The following is a 19,329-nucleotide window of genomic DNA, read 5'->3' as shown; positions in this document are numbered from 1 at the left end:
GTCAAAATCTGTGCGCTATAGGCAGACCATATAAAAACTTTTTTAAAAAGTTTTGCACCAATCAGATGTTTTAACTACATTTAAATGGATTAAAATAGTTTTAAAGCATTGCTTCGCGAAAATGTGTTTCAATGTTTGGCTGTATAAATGCAGTTTCTTGTTTTTATGACAAAAATTGTAAAGATTGTACAGTGGTGACAAAAAAAAACCCATCAAAGATGTAGTGAAACATTCTTTATTCACACCATTTTCTACTCCAGCTATGTTAAAAGTTAACATGTTTCAGTCCTCTAGTTCCTATGATCTCTCATTCACCTGTACACACGATATAAAAAAGTCAAGATATTATGTTTAGAAATCCAAGAGGGGTCACGTGGCGACACCAACACCACTTTGACTTTTTTTTTTTTTTTTTTTTTAAATCCCCCTCTCGTTTAGTTTTAAGACAAAGAGCATATTGAACAAGGCATTTGTAGCAGAGCTCAGAATGGGGCTTGACATCTGTAAAGCACTTTTGACTGTACAGCAGACGTACAACAACACTACCAAAACGGGTCATACACAGAGCATGAATGGCAACGTTCCATCAATGTTTGGACTCACAAAATACAATACGATGCCGCGTGATGGAAAAAAAATGTACCACAGAAGAAAGAAAACAAAATTTCTCTTTAATTTCTTAAACATTTCATAGAAATAAAACAAATCGGAGTAAACAAATAGACTATATGTACAGTGAGGTAAAACACATTGGTCTTTAAAATGGAGGTATTCTCTTTTAGAATTTTTTTTTTTTTTTAAAGGTTGATTATGATTATGATGATGTTTAGCTTCTGGATGACTTCTGCACACTGGCGGAGCTAGAGTGTTTCTCCTCCGGGAGGGGGGGGGGGTCAAGTATATGTCAGGGGGTCCACAAAACATTATTTTTTACCCCCTCAAAAAAATTTTGTATAGTATTTTGTGAAAATGTTGAAAAATGAAAGTCAATGATCTGTCGTGGCACCTGGGGGTCCAAAGATATTTCCGGGAGGGGCAGTGCCCCCGCGCCCCCCCTCTAGCTCCGCCTGTGTTTCTAAAAAAGCGAATGGTCAATCATGTGCAGTCTTGGCATTTCAAAACGTAATGAATAAAAAAACAGATAATAAAGCTTTCTGCTACTTTGCCACAACAACTTAACTGCAGCCTTTGCAATCACTTTCTGACCCAAGCCTTCTCTGAGTCATATTTAAATCCCTGTTGGTGAGCGGTGGGCTACAACTTGCTCATTTCCTGAACCGCTTTCTGATGCTCTGGCGGTTTTTGCATAAAAAAAGAGAGGACGACCAGTGTTGCGGATATTTGCATGCTCACAAACTGCCGCCGCGACCTTTGGGTTGTGACGCAGGTTGAGCTCCGACTGGTCGTACATGCTCGGATGCTGGCTCGATACATTCACAGCTGTTTATGGTCTGAGGTGGTAGCGCTGCTGGCATAGTTTTCGGTGTCCCTCTTTTTAGAGCAGGAAAATAAATATTTTTTCAAGAAAAGGCATACAGTACACCTGACAGGCTTGGGAGACACAAAGTGGCTCAGAGATTGCAGCTCACGTCTGATAGATCAAATTGCAAACACAATTTGCAGCCATTTTAAGAGACCTGAATTGGTTTGAATTCAAAGAACCATATAGAAGTGGACCAAGCTGTAAAAAGTCACTTCTAATATATATAATAGAAAATTGCAGTAGGGACTGACTAATCATATTTTACAGTGAAAAATCAACCGATTTTTGTGGCTTATATTGGCCGATGAATCGACCAAAACTGAAGTTTTGAAATGTACAATCCCTGTTTGCGCCTGCATATCCGTTTCAAATGTTAACTCGGAATGAAATAGAAATGTGCAGTTTCAGTCAAGTGAAACCTGAGCTGAGCTGCAAACTGCAGTGAAGTGGTGGCCTTTGTAGCGATGACTTTTCGAGCACATGGAATGCATGACAAGACAGAAAAATAACAAAAGAATCGAGGTCGTGCAGAGTTGCTGGGTGAAGACCAACAAGATCACGTCAAATGTGTTTTGTACACTTAAGTCACCTTGGGCTTTGAAAAGAAAAGAAAGAAAAAAAAAGTACAAGGCTGCTGGTGACGTTTAAGACAAGATGACAGTTATCCGAGTTGACACATACTAGAGTTGCTGCAGTTCTTTTTTTTTTTTAATAATCCCAGAGAAATGACATTGCTAATGGAACACACAAGCCACCCTTAATTTTGCTCTCATCTCACCAACCCCGCCAATCCTCCAGAGCCTAGACACAGATCAGTCCATCATTCCAATCAGTAACCTTATTCAATTTGTTAGCACAAATAAAAGCCACTTGAGTTCTTGTAGCGTGAAACGACTTTCAGTCCTGTTCCTTCTTAATCAACACAAGTGAGAAGACAGCACCAAATTATAATAAGAATTGACAAGGCCTTGCCGATCTCCAAACTAAGTAACAATATGAAATCACCAAGCCTGAGGAAAAACAACCAATCACAGACTGATTACCTTTATGTAGGGGGAAAAAAATAATTTCAACTAAGAATGACAACCTTGATGGAACAGAATAAGTCGATTTGAACATATGTGAGGATATTTACATCCAACGGCAGCGCGGGACAAATAGGCAACATGTCGATACGTCACAAAGCTATTAGAACAAACGTTGGAAACAAACACGGAGGGCGAGGGAGGTCAAAGTGATTTCTATTGGCCATGTAAAAAGCTGCATTGAAATCAATGTTTTGGTCTCTGTATTACAATGGCTTTTGACATCAAGAGCAAATGCAAACAATGTACATTAGAGGAATCTTGGCAGCAAAACAAAAACGACTCCAAAGAGTGACACCGGTTGCTACATGTGATTTTGGCTGTACAGTAGACTGAGATCCACTTGCAAAATTAAATTGGGCATATTTTAATCAGAGATGGCGGCGTTGTGGAGACAATTTTTTCAAGCATGGGCCTAATTAAATTTCCAATTCTTCGTTGTGCTAGTTAAAAGGATGATTTGACGCGAATAGTGACCAACGTATTGATCGATTCTAGTTCTTTTGCATGACCTCTTGCATATGTACATAATGTCGTTGGTCCCTAAAGGCTCACAAGGATAATTCTGCGTTTCATCGATGTTGTAACGTACCCCGAAAAATATATTTACATTTCCAACCTATGGCTTGTCCTACTTTGAAACGTAGATGTTGTTGCACAATATTTTCCAAGACGACGTTTGACATGAAATCCAACAGATTATATTCAAAGTTTTTTTCTTTTTAAAAGTTTGTCTTACGCCGTTTGCCTCCAGAACATGCGGCCATCGGGCATAGAGTTGTTTGCTGAGGCGTTTGTGTGTTCAGAGTCGTGAAATGGCACCAGAGGGTCGAGGCTGGGTTGTTGTTGGTGTTGTGCGCTGTGACGTATCTTTTCCTTCAGAACTTTTCGGGTGTGCATAGTTCGAGCTACTGTACGCTCGGCCTCCTCTCTCACACACACGTACACACACACAAACAGCAGCTGCATACACAACAAAAACAAATGCTTTGCACAGCAGCTGGCATGAGTTGTATTTTTTTTTTTTTTTTTTTAGCACTGGCACTTTCCGGTAACAGCTGGACTGGAAGGCATGGCGGCAACTGATTGTTGTTGTTGTTGTTGTTTGTGATTTTTAGCAGAGTATATAGAAAATACACGTTTATCTTCTACTGTTAATTGCATATGGTGCAGCATGTTTGCCAAAAACTCAATGAGGTCATCATGTCCAGTATTCAAAAGGGGGGGAAAAACAAGATGCCCTGCCACTCAAAAGAAAAAAAAAGGAAAAAACAATAAATTAAACTGACCTTTCCATCTCTGTGATAATACAGGCGGAGATGGGGAAATCACATATCAACAAGAAAATCAAAACCAGGTGCAACTTTTGCACCAAATTCTAACTGGACCTGCTCTTAATTCTGGTCCTCAGTATACTCGCATCCAACATCTACGATGAGTAATAATCCCGATCAAAGCAACTTTCCAAATAGTCCTGGCAGACAACAACTTCCCTTTGCTGCTCCCAGTACAACAAAAATACTTTAAAGAATCACAACTGACTTTCTGCATTTTCATAATGTAGAATTCAAAAAGCATCGGTTTGCTTAAACTAGGCCGATTAGAAACGATTACCCCGTGCTGTGTATTTTTCACTGCAGTCAAACTAATGATGGTTGACCCAGTACTAGAATTCATAAGTGTTGCGGGAGCACTTTGTATCACATCACGACATTCTTTAAAGAATGCGCAGTTTTTGTTTGTAAATCGTCTCTGTGGACCGTGACAGATCAAAAAAAAAAAAAAGTAGTGAATGAACGCGAGTAGCTTACAGTGAAGAATGAAAGGCTAATATACAAATGAGGCGATCAATATGTAAGGCAGCTCAGTGGTCTCTCGGGTGGTACCAGCTGACTGTCTGCTGTTTCATCTACCTGAGGATGTCTGAGTGATGAATGCCCGCGTCTGGATGTCTTCCCGTTGCCCTAATGGGTCTTGAAAAGTTTTCCTTTAATGAGTCAAAGGAGCATGGAGGAAAATGGGCAAAGGCTTCCTTTAATGCAGACGTCCCTTGTCAGATTCAGCCGTTGATCCATCCGTCAGTGGATTCAGGTCTTGGGTTTTAATTGCGAAACTCACGTTTCGGTGAGTTCAGGGTGAGGAACAGACACCACTCGGGGGAAATGGTGTCTGAGCTTTCCTTCCGATCCGAAGGAGAGGAAACTTGAATGAATCACGATGTAATGCTAATGATATGGATGCCAGTCTGAAATGTGTTTGTGTGTTTTGGTAGTCTGCGGTCTACATCTTAATTCCTTCTTGTTGGCTTAGCTGGGATAGGGTCTTCTTGATCCGTAGCGCCGTGAGCCGGGCGGCGCCGTTGGCATACCAGCACTCTCTCATGATCTTGGCCATTACGCGTAACGCCTGCGGAGAGATCAGACGACAAAGTTGGAGTTTATTGAGTTGAGTTTAACGTAAAATAAAAATGATCAAATATTAGGTTTTTTTTTTTTACCTCGCAACTCTGCCAGCGGTTGGGAATGTTAGGGCGAAGCTTCTGCTCACAAACCACCTTCCTCATCTCCTCCACCGATGGATCTGACTGAACCAGGTCATAGTACGGCAGCTGGTAGTCCTCATGGATTCCTGAAAAAAATTATATTTAAAAACAGGTCAAATCCCATGAGGTTTCTTCTTGTGTTTTGCCTGCTATGCTTTTTCACCCCGTCCCTAATAACGGAGGTGTCAAAAATGACAAATAACCGTATTCTTATGTTCCGTTTAGCCGTCATTCATGCGGTCAATTTGTCAATCTTCCAGTTATATGATTAACCCGCACACTGCAATCTCACCTCCCATGGAGCAGCGACTGGCAATCTCCCAGAAGACCAATCCCATGGCGTAGATGTCAGCTCGCTTGAAAGATTCAAAGTGTTTCATGTTTATGGAGTCGTCCAGTACTTCTGGTGCCATGTACCTGGAAAGAAAAAACACGGAATCTATTATTTGAAAAAAGCATCTTTGTTGGGAGTTAATGAAATGATTCAGGATGTATCCAGACAGAGCAATAAAACTGTTAAGTCTGCAAAATGCCCAAAAAAAAAAGACAAGTCGACATCTCGACTTGCCAGCCTGGCTGCGCAACGCAAACTACTGCAGAGTGTAAATTGAATTTCCCCTTAAGGGATTGCAATCAGTGTAATAAATTAAAAATACAATCAAACCGATTGTTTGTTGGGCTTTTCAAATAAACAGCGTTAATACAAGCTTTATTAGTTCCCAAGAGGAACTTGCTTCTTTTTAATCACAGTGTATGAAGATGGAATGCGTGTATACAAATTGGATGATAAAGTAAATATTATCCTATCATGCAAAAAAAAAAAAACTAAAGAGCATCGCAGCTGCCTCGTTCTGCAGAAATTATTTATCTAGATTGGGATGACTGTCAATAGTAATGGTTGACATGTGGCAATGATGATTAGGAAAAAAAATGACAAAAGTTGTCTCTTCAAGTTTGATTTTAGCTAGTATTAAAAGTTCCGGCACATCTTAAGTGATTGCCCCTACTTACCTTTTGGTTCCCACTCTGTGATTTGGAGCAATGTCAATCGTGTCAGTGGCCGAGTCGTGGCGGACAGCTAGACCTAAATCTGCAATGCAGCCCGTTCCGTTCTTCTTCACCAGAATGTTCTTTGATTTCAGGTCTCGGTGAGCAATCGCTGGTTTACCTGAGGGGGGGATTGTAGATAGCATTTACTCGCTAATCAATTGACCGTTTGTAACTCTCAAGAAAAGTCCAAGTCTATCTTGCCAATACCGACAATCAGGCTAATTTTTGAGGGGATAAATACAATGTGGTTTGTTGTGGTACTTTTGACCCTGGAGTTCATTTTCCGCGTGCTGCTATCGCTAACCTACGCAATACTCCCGACAAACGTGTGCCGTGTTTAACATTCCGAAGGCCTCGCAGACTTCTTAATTTAAGTGCTTTGCTTTGCGCGGTCTGACCTTGGAGTGAACAGAAATTGCTCAGACAACCACGACTGGAAAAATCGGCGAGAATGCTTTTCTGTAAGTAAGTGATCTTTCTGGGTGTAGCGTGATGGAGTCCCAGATAGTTTGTAAACGGCCTTAAAAAGCTTCAAAGTGATGAGGGAGCATCAACACAGCAGCCAAATTGCTTGTGTCGGTTGCGTCGTATTAAACGGGCTAGACGAGCAATCGGAATTTGGTCGAATCAAATAGTAATGATTGACAAATTTTTCATGGACTGCTGCGGTTAAGGGAAATAAGTAGATATATTTTGTGCACTTTAGCTAATCTAAAGAAATCAGGAGTGCTTTGAAGCACTTAATACTTAAACCCTTGCATTGGAAAAAAATATTTTCTCTTTCACATAGTTTAGAATATTGCACTCGCTCCCAAGATGCTTGACTGGGTGAAACACAAAACAGTTTTTTGACAGTTTGGAGAGGCTCTTTTCGTTTGGAGCTTTTAGCCTCTGGCAAGTTCAAGTTTCTCGATTTGTGTGTGTAGAAGCTCAGGCAGTTTTTCAACATGGGATAAAAACCGATGCTATTTTCAGTGACTTTTATTTTCTCTCGCCGGACGGACTTGATGCAAAGCGTGCAAAAGCATTCAACAGCCTTACTTTATTGAAAAGGTTTCGTTAAATTTTCCACATTCTATTAATGAACTCGTCATTTCGGCAGTCGAGTAAGATGACTTGAATTGGTATTAGCGGCTAGGCTCACCTTGTGTGCCAACGATTTCCATATGGAGATGGGCAAGGCCACTAGCTGTGGACAGAGACAGCTTGATCATGCCTTCCACGGTGACCGTGTAGCGGTTAAGGTAGTCAAACAGAGAGCCGTGCTCATGGTAGTCAGACACCAGCCACAGTTGAGTCCATGTCCCGTTATCTACAGAGAAGAATACATTTATTGAATCTACAACAAAAATAATTGTGTACAAGTAATCCTCAACTCAAATGTGCATGCAGAGTACTGTATACATTTAACTCCGGTCCCGTGTGGCAACCTTGAAGCCATAAAATGTTTTCTCTAGGTCTCAAAAGGCCCATTTAAATGGGCAGTCAGTGGAGGGAATAATAAGCCGCCATTACTTGGTACTGCACTGCGACAGTCTTGATGAAGACCTGCGTTTCTGCGTTCCCTCTCATCTCGGTTTCAGAATCCTCCAATCGGAAAATAACGTGTGTATGTTGGTTCGCGTGTACGCTCGTGTGTTTCCGTTGATGTTAATGTCTGCCGTGTCTTCACTGGGGAGCTTTACTCCTCCACACCGTCTAGCAGCCTGCCCGTTCCCGCCGAACAACCGCCTGCACGTCTTCACCTTAAGCAAGTTCCCTTTGTACGCTGAAATCTCAAGGCTCACCTGTATTCAAGCAGCCAACGCAGATGAACGCATCATCAGAAAGATTTATTTTAAGGCGCCTTCAATTGATCGCTAAGCTTTGAGGTACCCTATCAGACTTTCCACATTTATTTTTTTTATTCATCTCTGAAATATTTTTCTTATACAGCTCTACCGGATGTTGAACTTAATCTTCCACATAGTATAAGCGCCTCCGAATAAGAATAATCTTGGAATCACTCACCTTTATTGTCTGCGGCGATGAAGCCCAAAATGTTCTCATGTCTCAGCATGACGGTTTGGTAGATCTCAGCCTCTCGGAACCAAGACCTCTCCTCCCGGGAGGAGAAAATCTTTACAGCCACTTCCTCGCCACGCCATTTACCTCGCCACACCTCCCCAAAACGCCCTTTCCCTATGCTCTCCTGGAGGATGATGGTCCTAGCAATGGTTCTCTGGACAAGAAGTGGCAGACCTGTCGAAAAAAACAAACGTCTATTTAAAATCAAAGTTAAACAGCGGAAAGGTTTATCTAGCTTACATGCTTCAATCAAAAATTCGGCAAACAAGAATTCATTTCAACTCCTCTGGTGATAATAACAGACTGCAACACAGTCTGAGAAAAGTAATTATAAAAAAAAAAAAAAAGAAGCCCACAGAGTTACGCCACACCTCACATTTACACATTGCGCCAGTCACATGCTCAATTGCACATTGTGCAATATGGTGTAAATAGCTAGAAGGACTGGCACCAAGCGCTCTCTTGGCAGCATACGAGAGGTGCCACACTCTCCACAGAGAGATGACTGGAGCCAGAACCGATGAGTATGTGAGCGAGAAAAGTGTAAATATTGCAACTATGCTCTTAATTACTTTGTTGTTGATCCTCCGGTCAAGTATGAGTCAATGTATATTATACATATTTAATGTGATTATGAAAGCGGCGGAACTGCACGACTCCAAATATAAGATTCAGGTTACATAATCACTAGGAGCATACCAGATCCTGAACCCGAGGTGGTCATATCATAGATGAGGTCCTTCAGTGTTGTTCCAACAGAGATGAAGGGGTGGTCCATGGAGGGATCCTCCTCATTGGGCACGCGGTGGTGGTGGTGATGGTGGGCCCCTGCCCCCCCAGCGCCCAGCCCCCGGCAGTGGCAGATGTAGAATGCCAAAGCCAGCAGCAAGCAGAATATACACACTGGCCCAGCAATCACTGCAGCCAGAGCCACGGGTCCCAGAGACGGCGTTTTTGCAGTCGGGACTGCAGGAACAAAAGAGGAAACACACAGGAGACATTTTGCATTTTTCTTTGAATGCTGTTTTTCAGGACTTCAAATGATTTAACCTCAAAGTTAACAGCTCAGACAGGAATTTCAGCTAGTTCAGGAAATTGAATAGCCTTTGATAGCTCACTGCCACATCATGTCTACTTTTCAGACCAAAAAAAATATCAGGATTTAGGTGGAGGTTATCTATGAGCAAATATTGTACAGTTATCCAAATAATTGCATTTGTTCGTATTTTGTTAACAGTAATCTGTTTCGTTTTACAAATGGCATTTTATGCTCAATCCATTTCTTGTGGGAACCGTATGAAAATATTCAAAGAATTAAGTACGGGCTCACTAGGGAAAACGGTGAGGTCAGGGTCCTTGTTGCAATAATCGGTGGTACAGCAAATGGGATAAAGGCCCGTGTCATGCTTGAAGGATGGGGCGCAGATGAAGGGTCGATCCCGCGGGAACAGTTCTTTTTCGGAAACACACTGGCGCAGCTCCGTCGTTAACCGGTTGCCTGTCTTGCGGATATTGACGAAACAGACGCCATCTGTTGTGCAGCTCGAGTTGGCACTGCAGCGCTCGCAGTGACACTGGAGGGCTGGAGGGAAAAAGAAAGAAGAAGAAATGGCCGCTGAGTTGCAAATGATGTCAAACACATTGTCACTTTGTCCCTTTAAAGAGAAATCAATAGTTTGGGAATAGAAAGTCTCTGCAAAACACTTCAAACTACTACTACAGCAACAAAAATAAATAATACAAATGTGAATGTTTATATATCTCGTGGCTTCCACCAAGAACAAGTAGTAGTGGGAAGATTGGGAGCCTGCCAATACTATGACCTACAAAATTTAAGATCTATAGTAACATCCTCCTCTTGTCTTACTACTACTATTCATTCATTCCGGTTTTTAAACATAAAAGTGCTTCATATTTTTTTACAATTAAACATGTACCCAAAAACAATCGTTTGAGTCATCGGGATTTCAATTCTTACTAAAATAATCGTCATTAATATTTTTTTCCAAGCAGCCCTACTGCAGAGAAGTAGTTAAAACATTTGTTGAACTTTCCGGCATGGAAACTCTTTGACGGAATGAGACGATACGTCACTTAAATGATACTTGTACCACACTGTTGCTGTTTGGAGTGCACTAAAACTCAATTTTTTTTACTCATAGTGTGTGATTGGGAATGCTAACTGGTATCTGAGATGGAACTGGAACCCCCAGGATATTAGCACACTATCAAAGGGCACCTCCAGAATGTGGAAGTGGAGAAGATGGAATGGTTTGATGTGAATCTAGACCTCAGTCCAAATGAACACTTGCTTAACGTGGGGCCTTCAGCTTCGGCTTTGCGCTGTTTGCGTGCCTTGCCCATGACTCAACGATTGACATTGGAGCTGAGGAGCAAAACTGCTGACTGGCAAGATGTAATTATCTCCCCGACCGACTGCAGTTCAATCCCATCTTGAGAAGCTTTATGGTCGTCAAAGTTGGGTTTCTACTTTCTGGACCTAGATTTCACACCTCCGCCTACTACGACCACCAACGATGAAAACACCAACCTGTGTGTAGATCACTTCTCTACCATTATCACGAGGACTCTCAGCTCTTGGGGAAATTAGTGGTGGTACTCCAAAGGCAATTTTCAAGCCATGAGAAAGGGAACGACATGCATTCATAATCTACAATGAATAAATCGTCAAATGCTAATGGCCGTTTCCAATGATACTTACAATGAAATAAATGAGACATTGTTCTCCATTATTGTTTCATTCTGACTAATGCGTTTGAGGTGGCGTCGTTTTTAACACTTCCTCTTAGTGGAAAATCAACTGACCCATACTGTTCATGTGAAAGCTTTTTTTTAAATACTTTTGTTTTTGCTTTTGTAATGCACAGTCCCACCAATCAGTCTCTTACTGTGAGTCCTGAATTCATGTTGGCCTGTCCTCATTTTTTCATTATCATTAAAATGTCCTTCCCTCTAGCACAAAGTAGACATTAGCTCAATGATAGATCAGTCACGACTGATTAGATAAAAGCAAAACAACACATCAGTTAGCGCGAGATCTTTACATAAGTAATCACATGCACATATATATAGTCGCTGAGTCAAGGAATGATTTCATCTACCAGCAGACTTCCTTATCCTGGAAATGAACTTGTGATGAGGGCAAAGTCCAGACAGGCAGTTCCAGAGTATTTGCGTGATGTTTTGGGCGGTTCGTTGGAAAAAGACTCAAGACACCAGACAGCTCAATAAAAGCCAGATGACACAGATGTACTGTGACTCGAACTGTGTGTGTCAAATCGGGAGAGCAACACGCCCAGAAAGCTGTCTAGACAACAAAATAACTTCCCCATAATGTCAAGTAAGAATTACCTGTGAATTCTCCCAGTTTATACAAGACTGCGAAAAACAAACATGGCAGCAGTCGTTTGGAACATTCCTACAATATCTACTACAAGTAATTTATTTGTACACAGCTCTCAAATATTATTTTTTCACAGAGGGACTTGAACAAATCCAAAGTTCAATCCCTTTGAGAAATATGAAACAGCAGACAGACAAGGCCAGTTTCAGTTACGATACAGTTGACTTAATCTAAAACAGAGCTTTGAATGACGCCAGTTGGAGAGGCAGACTAAACAAACAAAACATGGACCAAAAAGTCTGCTACTTCCAAGGCTTCTTCTATTTCGGAGAAATTGTATATTAGTTCTTAAAGTCTCTTTGCAATTTCCCGTCAACTCAAGCTAATAAAGCTTCGAATTCACGACCGATTGTTACAGTTTGACGAGGCACCGGTGAATGGCTGAAATGGTATTCTTATTTATTATTAGCTAAGGAAAATGGCTTCAGCGGCTTATGGGAAATATGGCCAACTTTAATCTAAATCACAAATATCATAACATCTGCCTTCTAATTTAGTACTACCGTATTTCTTCACTGAGCGCTCACTTATTTTATTCAAGGCCATTTACTACTATTATGTCACATGAACAATGGAACCTAAAGCTATCGTCAGCGGCTGAACCACGTTTATCTCCACACCCTCTCGTAGTAAAAGCTAAATGGAGCTTCTCCTAAAATCTCTCCCTTCTGCCGCATGAAGCTTCCATCTCGGCTTTTCTCCGCCTGTCTTAAAGTGCCTCATGCTACATCGCCTTTTGCCAACAATGGAGGGGGGAGAAAAAAAGACACACTTAAGCAGGCACGAATGATTACCCCGCGGCAGTAGAGGTTCACTAAAAAAAAAAGAAAAAAAAGTGGAAGTAGATCGTAGGTGTGAATACTGACAGTTTCTTACTGTATATAGCTCACGATTAGAAGTTGGAAGCCCCAGAGGATGTTGTCACTACGACAACATACGGTAGGCCATCTGAGTAAATCCCTCATTTATAGAAAAAAAACTGATTAAGTGATGTCATGAAAGTCACTTGGCATAAAACCAGAGGTCTTCTCCCTCTCGTTGTTCCTCTCTGGCACAAACCTCACGTAATTAACTCGTGCAGCAGATCGCCAACATATGTCAACGGAAGTTTGGTGTCTCTGTTTTGGCCCAAGACGTATACAAAATTTTACCGAACAGAATTTGTATCATAAAAGCAAATTTATTCATGCCAGCTACCAGGAAAAATAAATTTAATTTCTATTCATAGCATAAAAGTAAAATTTGAACGCGTTTCTGATGTGACTCGCGCTGTTCTACTGATGGCTTGCTTTTTATTTATTTTTTTTTGTTTGCATGCCATACAAATTATGTTTCCTCTTGAGTTACTCATTTAGTGAGTCATGGGAATCATTTACAGTGCATTTGGCAAGAAACGTTTCTGGCTCGGGCTTCCTGTGGCGATTTCTGTTTTTCCTGCTTTTTTTGTTTTTGAACGAAAACCGATAAAATGCAACATTTTGTTTTCTTTATTTGCTTTGTCTGTAGGACTATTCAAAGTTTGTTTTTGAACAGAATATCCAAAGCGTTTATCTTTCTGAATGGAATGATTAAGACTCAGGGTGAAATAAAATGTCTGGCACAAACACTTGAACATTTATTTTCGACAATGCGGCGTATCTCAATCATTTTGTCCTCTCGTCAATAAACCACTCTGACCAACCGTTGTCTCCAGCATCCCCTCAAGGCTCTTGAAATTAAAAGCCAAATCCTCTCAGTAAATAGAAAGGGGAAAAAAGTGGTTTCATATTTCACGAATCAATATGAATTTAATTTTACCAGCCCTTAACAATATTGTTACACACGTGGTTCGAAGGCCAACACGGACACAAAGGCTTTAAGTACCCGAAGCAGTAATGGAATTACCGCTGAATAAATGTGCTCAATCCAGTCATTGTTTAAGAAGTCACAAGAGTTTATCTTGAAGCTTGGCTCACAAATACCAAACGCTACATGGGAAGGGAAAGACTTAGATTAAATCTTTTTCTCTACTTTTGCATGTTAAGTAACTCTTGAAATATAGATGCCCTGTCTTTTGTAGTTTCTCGTTTCTTTTCAAGACTTGACAAGGAGAAATGTGTCAGAGGAACCAAAGTCCTTTTAAAAAACTTAAAAGCCCTATTTTGACAGGAGGAGCTTGAAAAGAATTCTAAATGTTCAACTGCTTTGGGATCTGCAAGAAGTGACATTTCAAAACACCTTATCTTAAACTTAACACTGCAGCTCACATAAGTTGTGTATTTTAGTAGTTCCTGCCAGCTTCTTGCCCTGCCCCCCTATCTCATTCCTCAGCTCATTCACGGGAGTGGACCAGTGTGTGAGCAAGACCTTTCACCTTTGAGAGTCATTTCCATAGGTTAAGGCCCCACAAAGCGTATCCTCCCTGCCCCCCAGCAACCATTCCACCGTTTCATTATGGCCCGGCCTGGCTCTTTTGTCTACACCAGATGTGCTCTTGCAAAATCTGTGCTCTTGCTTATGCTGGGCAAGAAGAGGAGACCAGCTAGCTATCTGTCCACTGAATTATTTGTCCTTGCTGGAGCGGCGTGATATAAACTAAATTGTGTCTCACACTATAACAGGGTCAGAGGACCAGATAGTGTCCTTGATATCCGATAACTGGAAATCAATTGTAAGTTCTAAACGTGATTTACCGTTATTCCTGACGTTACATCACCATTAGGTAAATGAAATGATGGCTTGAGTGCTTTGAATACCTTATAAGGTAAAAATAAAACACTTGCAAGGACGCTTTTTATCATTTGTGGTTTTGCAACTACATCGTTATGTGAGTTTTTTTTTTTTTGGTTAACCAAACAAAGAAATTGAGAATGGGAGGAGAATCGGGCTGTACATCTGTCTGAAGCGCTTCTCTGATGAATATGTAGCAGTTCGATCAAAAGGTTAAAAGGCCAACATCACGACAGCTGCAGGAACCAGTCAAAAACATTTCCATAACTATAATTCCAAATGTTCTTTCCCCGCTTCATCAGATCTGACAGACAATGCTACACAAAAAATAAAAATGGAAGCTACGTCGAATATCTTATCAAAATTTTGGTATCAACAAAGCGTGTGGCTTAATTTATGACTTTATTGTGACTTCCTGGGAGGATGAGTGCAATTTTCTTTTTTTTTCCCCCGATACAGTCCTCTGGTCAGTCGAGTCAGACAAAATTGGTTCGAACAAAAGACCCTTAGTGGCCACTGTGCCTCAATTAGCTACAGAGTGAATCATCCACAGACAAAGAAATGCTTCCCTGAAATAGCCAACACCTTAAGAAGAAGAAAAAAAAACAAGGCAGTTGCTATAGCTATCTGTAGGTTTGGACAGAACAGATTCACAAATGGCTTTTTCATGAGCGTCTGCCAATGAGATACATTGACTCATCAGTCTCTGCAACTGTCTTTTACAGACAGCCTTTGTGGTGTCTGTGAGCTTGTCTGCAAGCTGTGGACGATCGGCAAAATGACAAGAAACAATTCGGATTTTGTCACTACTACGGGGAGAAAAAGTGGATATTTGTTTCGATAAATCAGGCTCAATTTGCGATGAATTAAGCAGGGAGTCGGAGGCTGGAGAATCATGGGAGGCACCTGAAAAGTCTTTTGGTGACAAATCATTCCTTTAAATTTCCATAATATATTGCTTCAGTCCTTCCTTATTCTGTATCCAATCCGACAAAGAAAATGTTCACGCTTTACAAATAAAACTCGAGAGTCTTCATTAAAGCAGAGCGAGGGAGTGACACTAACGCTTTGCTCAAATCCAATGGCACAGCTACAACCTCGCAAATTAGTTGTGGTTCCTTGAGCCAAGACAACGGACATCCAGGGTCACGTGAATGCTTTGCATTTCTCCGCTGCTCAGGACCGACGGTGGCAGCTCGCCCGCGGGACAATATAACAACAGACGGGAGGAATGACAGTGTAGTCAACTATGCAAAGTGTGTGTTGGATCTACTGTCTCTGCTTTTGTTTACATGCTGGAAGGTGAAACATTTGGATCATCTTCTAGGGGAACACTTGGCCGGTGGCCCGGACATCCCTTAAGATCATGTCAATTTCTCGATACAAGCACCAAATATTGCGAGAACACACTCGAGAGAACTATCTAAAGCAGACTCGGTTGAAATTAGGAGGTTTCCGCCTTAAATGGAATCTCACAACTACCGAGATAACCTCCCAAAAGGATCTCCAACATCCTCGCTGTTATTTATTATTCCGAAAAGGGGGCGAGGGGAGGATCATGTGATGTTGAGCAGACAAATGAGCCTGGGGATGGGAGGCTGAGGGAGAAGAGGGTGACAGAAAACAAGGACACACAGCCTATTACGTGGGAACTACTAGGATGCCATTCGCAATAGTGACACCACCTAATTTAACCCGCTGCCAGTGTTTGGATGGCTGTTTTTCACGTGTGTAAAACCCCACACACGAGCCCTAAAGACAAGCGTAAGCCTTTATGTTGCTGTTAACAGGCGTGTAAGCTGCAGGGGGATACATCTTTTTTTTTAGGATCACCAAAAAAGCATAGGATTTTTTTCTTTTGCTAACTTATATTCTCTACATATTCCTGACTAACGCGGAGGATGCAACCCCCCTTTACGGTGGAGCCATAGCATGACAATCCAATCGCAGGACAAAGAATGTGCTTTCCACGTGTCCTAAAGCCAACGTATCAATTCGATATCCTCCCCTAATTCTGAGGCAGCGGGGTGTTATGTGAGGACACCGCTCTGATTTTAGCATGGGGAGGATGCCATCAGCCCCCCATGGATGCTGTGCGTGAAAAGCATGCGCCCCTCCACTCATGATCAGGCTCCCATGCTTTCTACACAAAGGGAAGACACACAAAGAAAACGCTTGAGTCAATAGAAAAGCTCACAATCGGATATTCCGAAGATAGAACGCCTTTTTTGGGAGAATGCACATTAACTAATGAAACGAGCCAATCAGCAATTTACTGCAAATGGGTGTGTTACGTTGCAACATTTGTGAATGCGGATGAATCAATGACGGGTTGCATTTAAAACTGTTGAATTTTCATTGTAGTTACAAATCAAGCTTATTACACAGGTTTTTTTTTTTTTTGCATATTGCACAAGGTTTCCACTGTTCAATTGAAACCGCAGCGCGTTTCTATTCAAAAGCAACACGCGGAGCAACACGCGCTGAAATGCAAAATTCCACAGCAGCAAAAAGGCTGGTATGCGTAATAAGCACGTTACTAAGCACATCTATATAAACAGGGCGGATTAAGTGAGGTTAATAATGAAATGACTCAACCAGTGGTGTTCCACATCATGCAAATAGCACGTCCGTGCAATCAAATCGTTATTACAACAACGTAATGAAGTTTAATAAACAGTCGACGATGCATGGCGGTTAGGGAGCATAGAAGGGAGAAAAGCGTCAAACTTTCATCTGTTAAAACAAAACTGATCGGTAAACCTAATAGAGGAAACTAGTCAGGAATGTCAACAAGTGTATTTCCATTCCACTAAATGTGACAATGTCGCCTCGAACTATAACGGTACATTTAAAGTGGATGAAGCGATGACATTCTTCCCTGCGGAAATTTGTTCAAATATTTGCCACAAGCACTTCTAAAAAAACACACGTTCCTCCACAACGTAAATGAACAACTAAAGCTTGACAAATAAGCAAACATCCAGCACAGTGATGAAGCCAACTTTGCCTTTTGAGGAACTGGACACAGTCCGGATGTACTTCTGAAACCCCAAAAGTAGCAGCGAGAAAATCTTACAACTTACACCGTGAGCTTTTCTCGTCACCCCCTAACCCCCAAAGTGTTTTTTTTTTATCACCTCATTGCTTTTTCCGCCTAGACAATAAACATTCCACAGACAGGCAGCAGCAGGCTAGCCACCGACACCGCGCCATCTTAGTTTGACACAATCCGCTTCTTGGGGTTTCTTAACAAAGAGATTTTCCGTCCAAACTCGCAACAGTGTAACTAAGTAGAAACATATGGAACACAGCAAAAACAACATGTTATAAGATCTTAATAGTTAGTTACCGTTATTTTCCTGGATCCTTGTTAAAGAAAGCAGGACGAGCAAAATGCATGGTATTGTATCCATCGTGGCTACGGACCAGACTGGCACCCGAGCGCTAACTTCTCCACGCGCTGCGAATGGTGAGTGCTGATTGGTTGATGAAGATGCAGGTCCCGCCTACAAAATCGGAAGACTGCATCTGATTGGTAGATAGACCTGAACACCGCGCCCATTAAAAAATCACTTTTCAATCATTGTAAACAAATACTGAAAAATACTGTACTGTACTGTACTGTACTGTACTGTACTGTACTGTACTGTACTGTACTGTACTGTAAGATTCTGCATTGTATTGTGACAAATACATTAAATTATAAAACAATATATTAATTATATATATATAGTATTTAATTGTATGTAATTGTAATATATTAAATGTAACAATACACTGCATAGTCCACAATTAACCGGGACATAGCAGGTATTATGTAATTATAATTCCCATGTTGCCCGTTGAGTTATTAAAGTGTTGACTTTTAGAACAACAAATATTATGTGCACCTGCAAGTTGTGGTGTCATTTCAGACGATTAAGAAAAAGTATGAACCGAAACAGAAATCTAAAAACAATATTTGCATGCTGTTGACAGAAATAGAAGGTGACATTCACCTCGTTTTGAAGACAGTGTCACAGTGGCTTTGAACGAAGGAACATATCGTAATGATAACATCAACAAACACAGATCATATTCTTCCCGCTGCTCTCTTTTGATTAGATTCCGTCAATGACATGCTGTGACTGCACCCGTGTGCATCCTGCATATGCTAGTCTTTCAAAAAATGCACACACATTCTTCATAGCTGATAGAATTCTCAAACAAAGACACCCCTCGTATTGTCCTTAAGGTTATAACCCCTCCTTTTGTTCACTCGCATATACTCTCATCCCATCTGTAGTCTGGAGCTGTCACAGAACAGAACCTCTGCCCCCATCCCCCACATCAGCACCTTCTGTGGCCAACGTGACAGAGATTGATGGTGCACCATTATTTGATGTCCAGCTGAACCTTGCACAGCAAACTGTCCATGCACACACACACTCATGTTCGCAAACTAATGGAAGCCTTCTGCATGCTTTATGCGGGTACACTGCATCCACCTAGCCTCAAAATTAGTCAAGACCATCATAAAATAAATGCGAGGTTTGGAATAATGACCAATCCAAACCGAACTACCTATTTTTGTATTTTTAACAAGCAGCATTGTACTAGCGAGCTAGCACAGCTATTAAAATATTCCTGTTTGTTGTACTTGTCTGATTTAAGTGCTCGCTGAGCCTGCAGATATAATTGTATCCTAAAATGTTGGACATTATTGATTGGGCAAGTAGCAAGGTAATGCAAATCTCCTTCAAAATCTTCCAACGTCCTGCAGAAGCACATATTTAAGTGCTAAAAATGAAGTTTCTGTGTTACATTAGGGGCTTCCTATTTTTCTTTTTAATGATTGTCATGTAGAGCTGGATAGATATCTTGCAACGGAAAAGTCACTTCCCTGGAGAAAGAATTACTTTCCTGCCACATTTTCACTCCAAAAGGCAACAAGGGCTGTGATGGTAGTCTTCACAGCTTCCCAGAG

General features: G+C 41.2%; 1 protein-coding gene across 1 annotated transcript; it reads right to left on the bottom strand.

The window, feature by feature from the left end:
* Positions 1-219: 219 nt before the first annotated feature.
* On the bottom strand, positions 220-17,811 carry tgfbr1b (transforming growth factor, beta receptor 1 b). The gene is made up of 9 exons (XM_088363525.1): positions 17,713-17,811; positions 9,558-9,809; positions 8,927-9,193; positions 8,171-8,401; positions 7,305-7,472; positions 6,122-6,278; positions 5,403-5,527; positions 5,066-5,196; positions 220-4,974 (listed from the first exon to the last, which is right to left on the bottom strand). The coding sequence occupies exons 1-9, from the start codon at positions 17,774-17,776 to the stop codon at positions 4,849-4,851; spliced, it is 1,521 nt and encodes a 506-aa protein (XP_088219651.1). The 5' UTR covers positions 17,777-17,811; the 3' UTR covers positions 220-4,848.
* Between the last annotated feature and the right edge of the window lie 1,518 nt (positions 17,812-19,329).

The sequence above is a fragment of the Syngnathus floridae genome, chromosome 20, assembly GCF_059516105.1.
Source record: "Syngnathus floridae isolate MCC-2025c chromosome 20, RoL_Sflo_1.0, whole genome shotgun sequence".
NCBI classification, from domain to species: domain Eukaryota; kingdom Metazoa; phylum Chordata; class Actinopteri; order Syngnathiformes; family Syngnathidae; genus Syngnathus; species Syngnathus floridae.
This window is presented reverse-complemented; position numbering and strand designations above follow the sequence as displayed.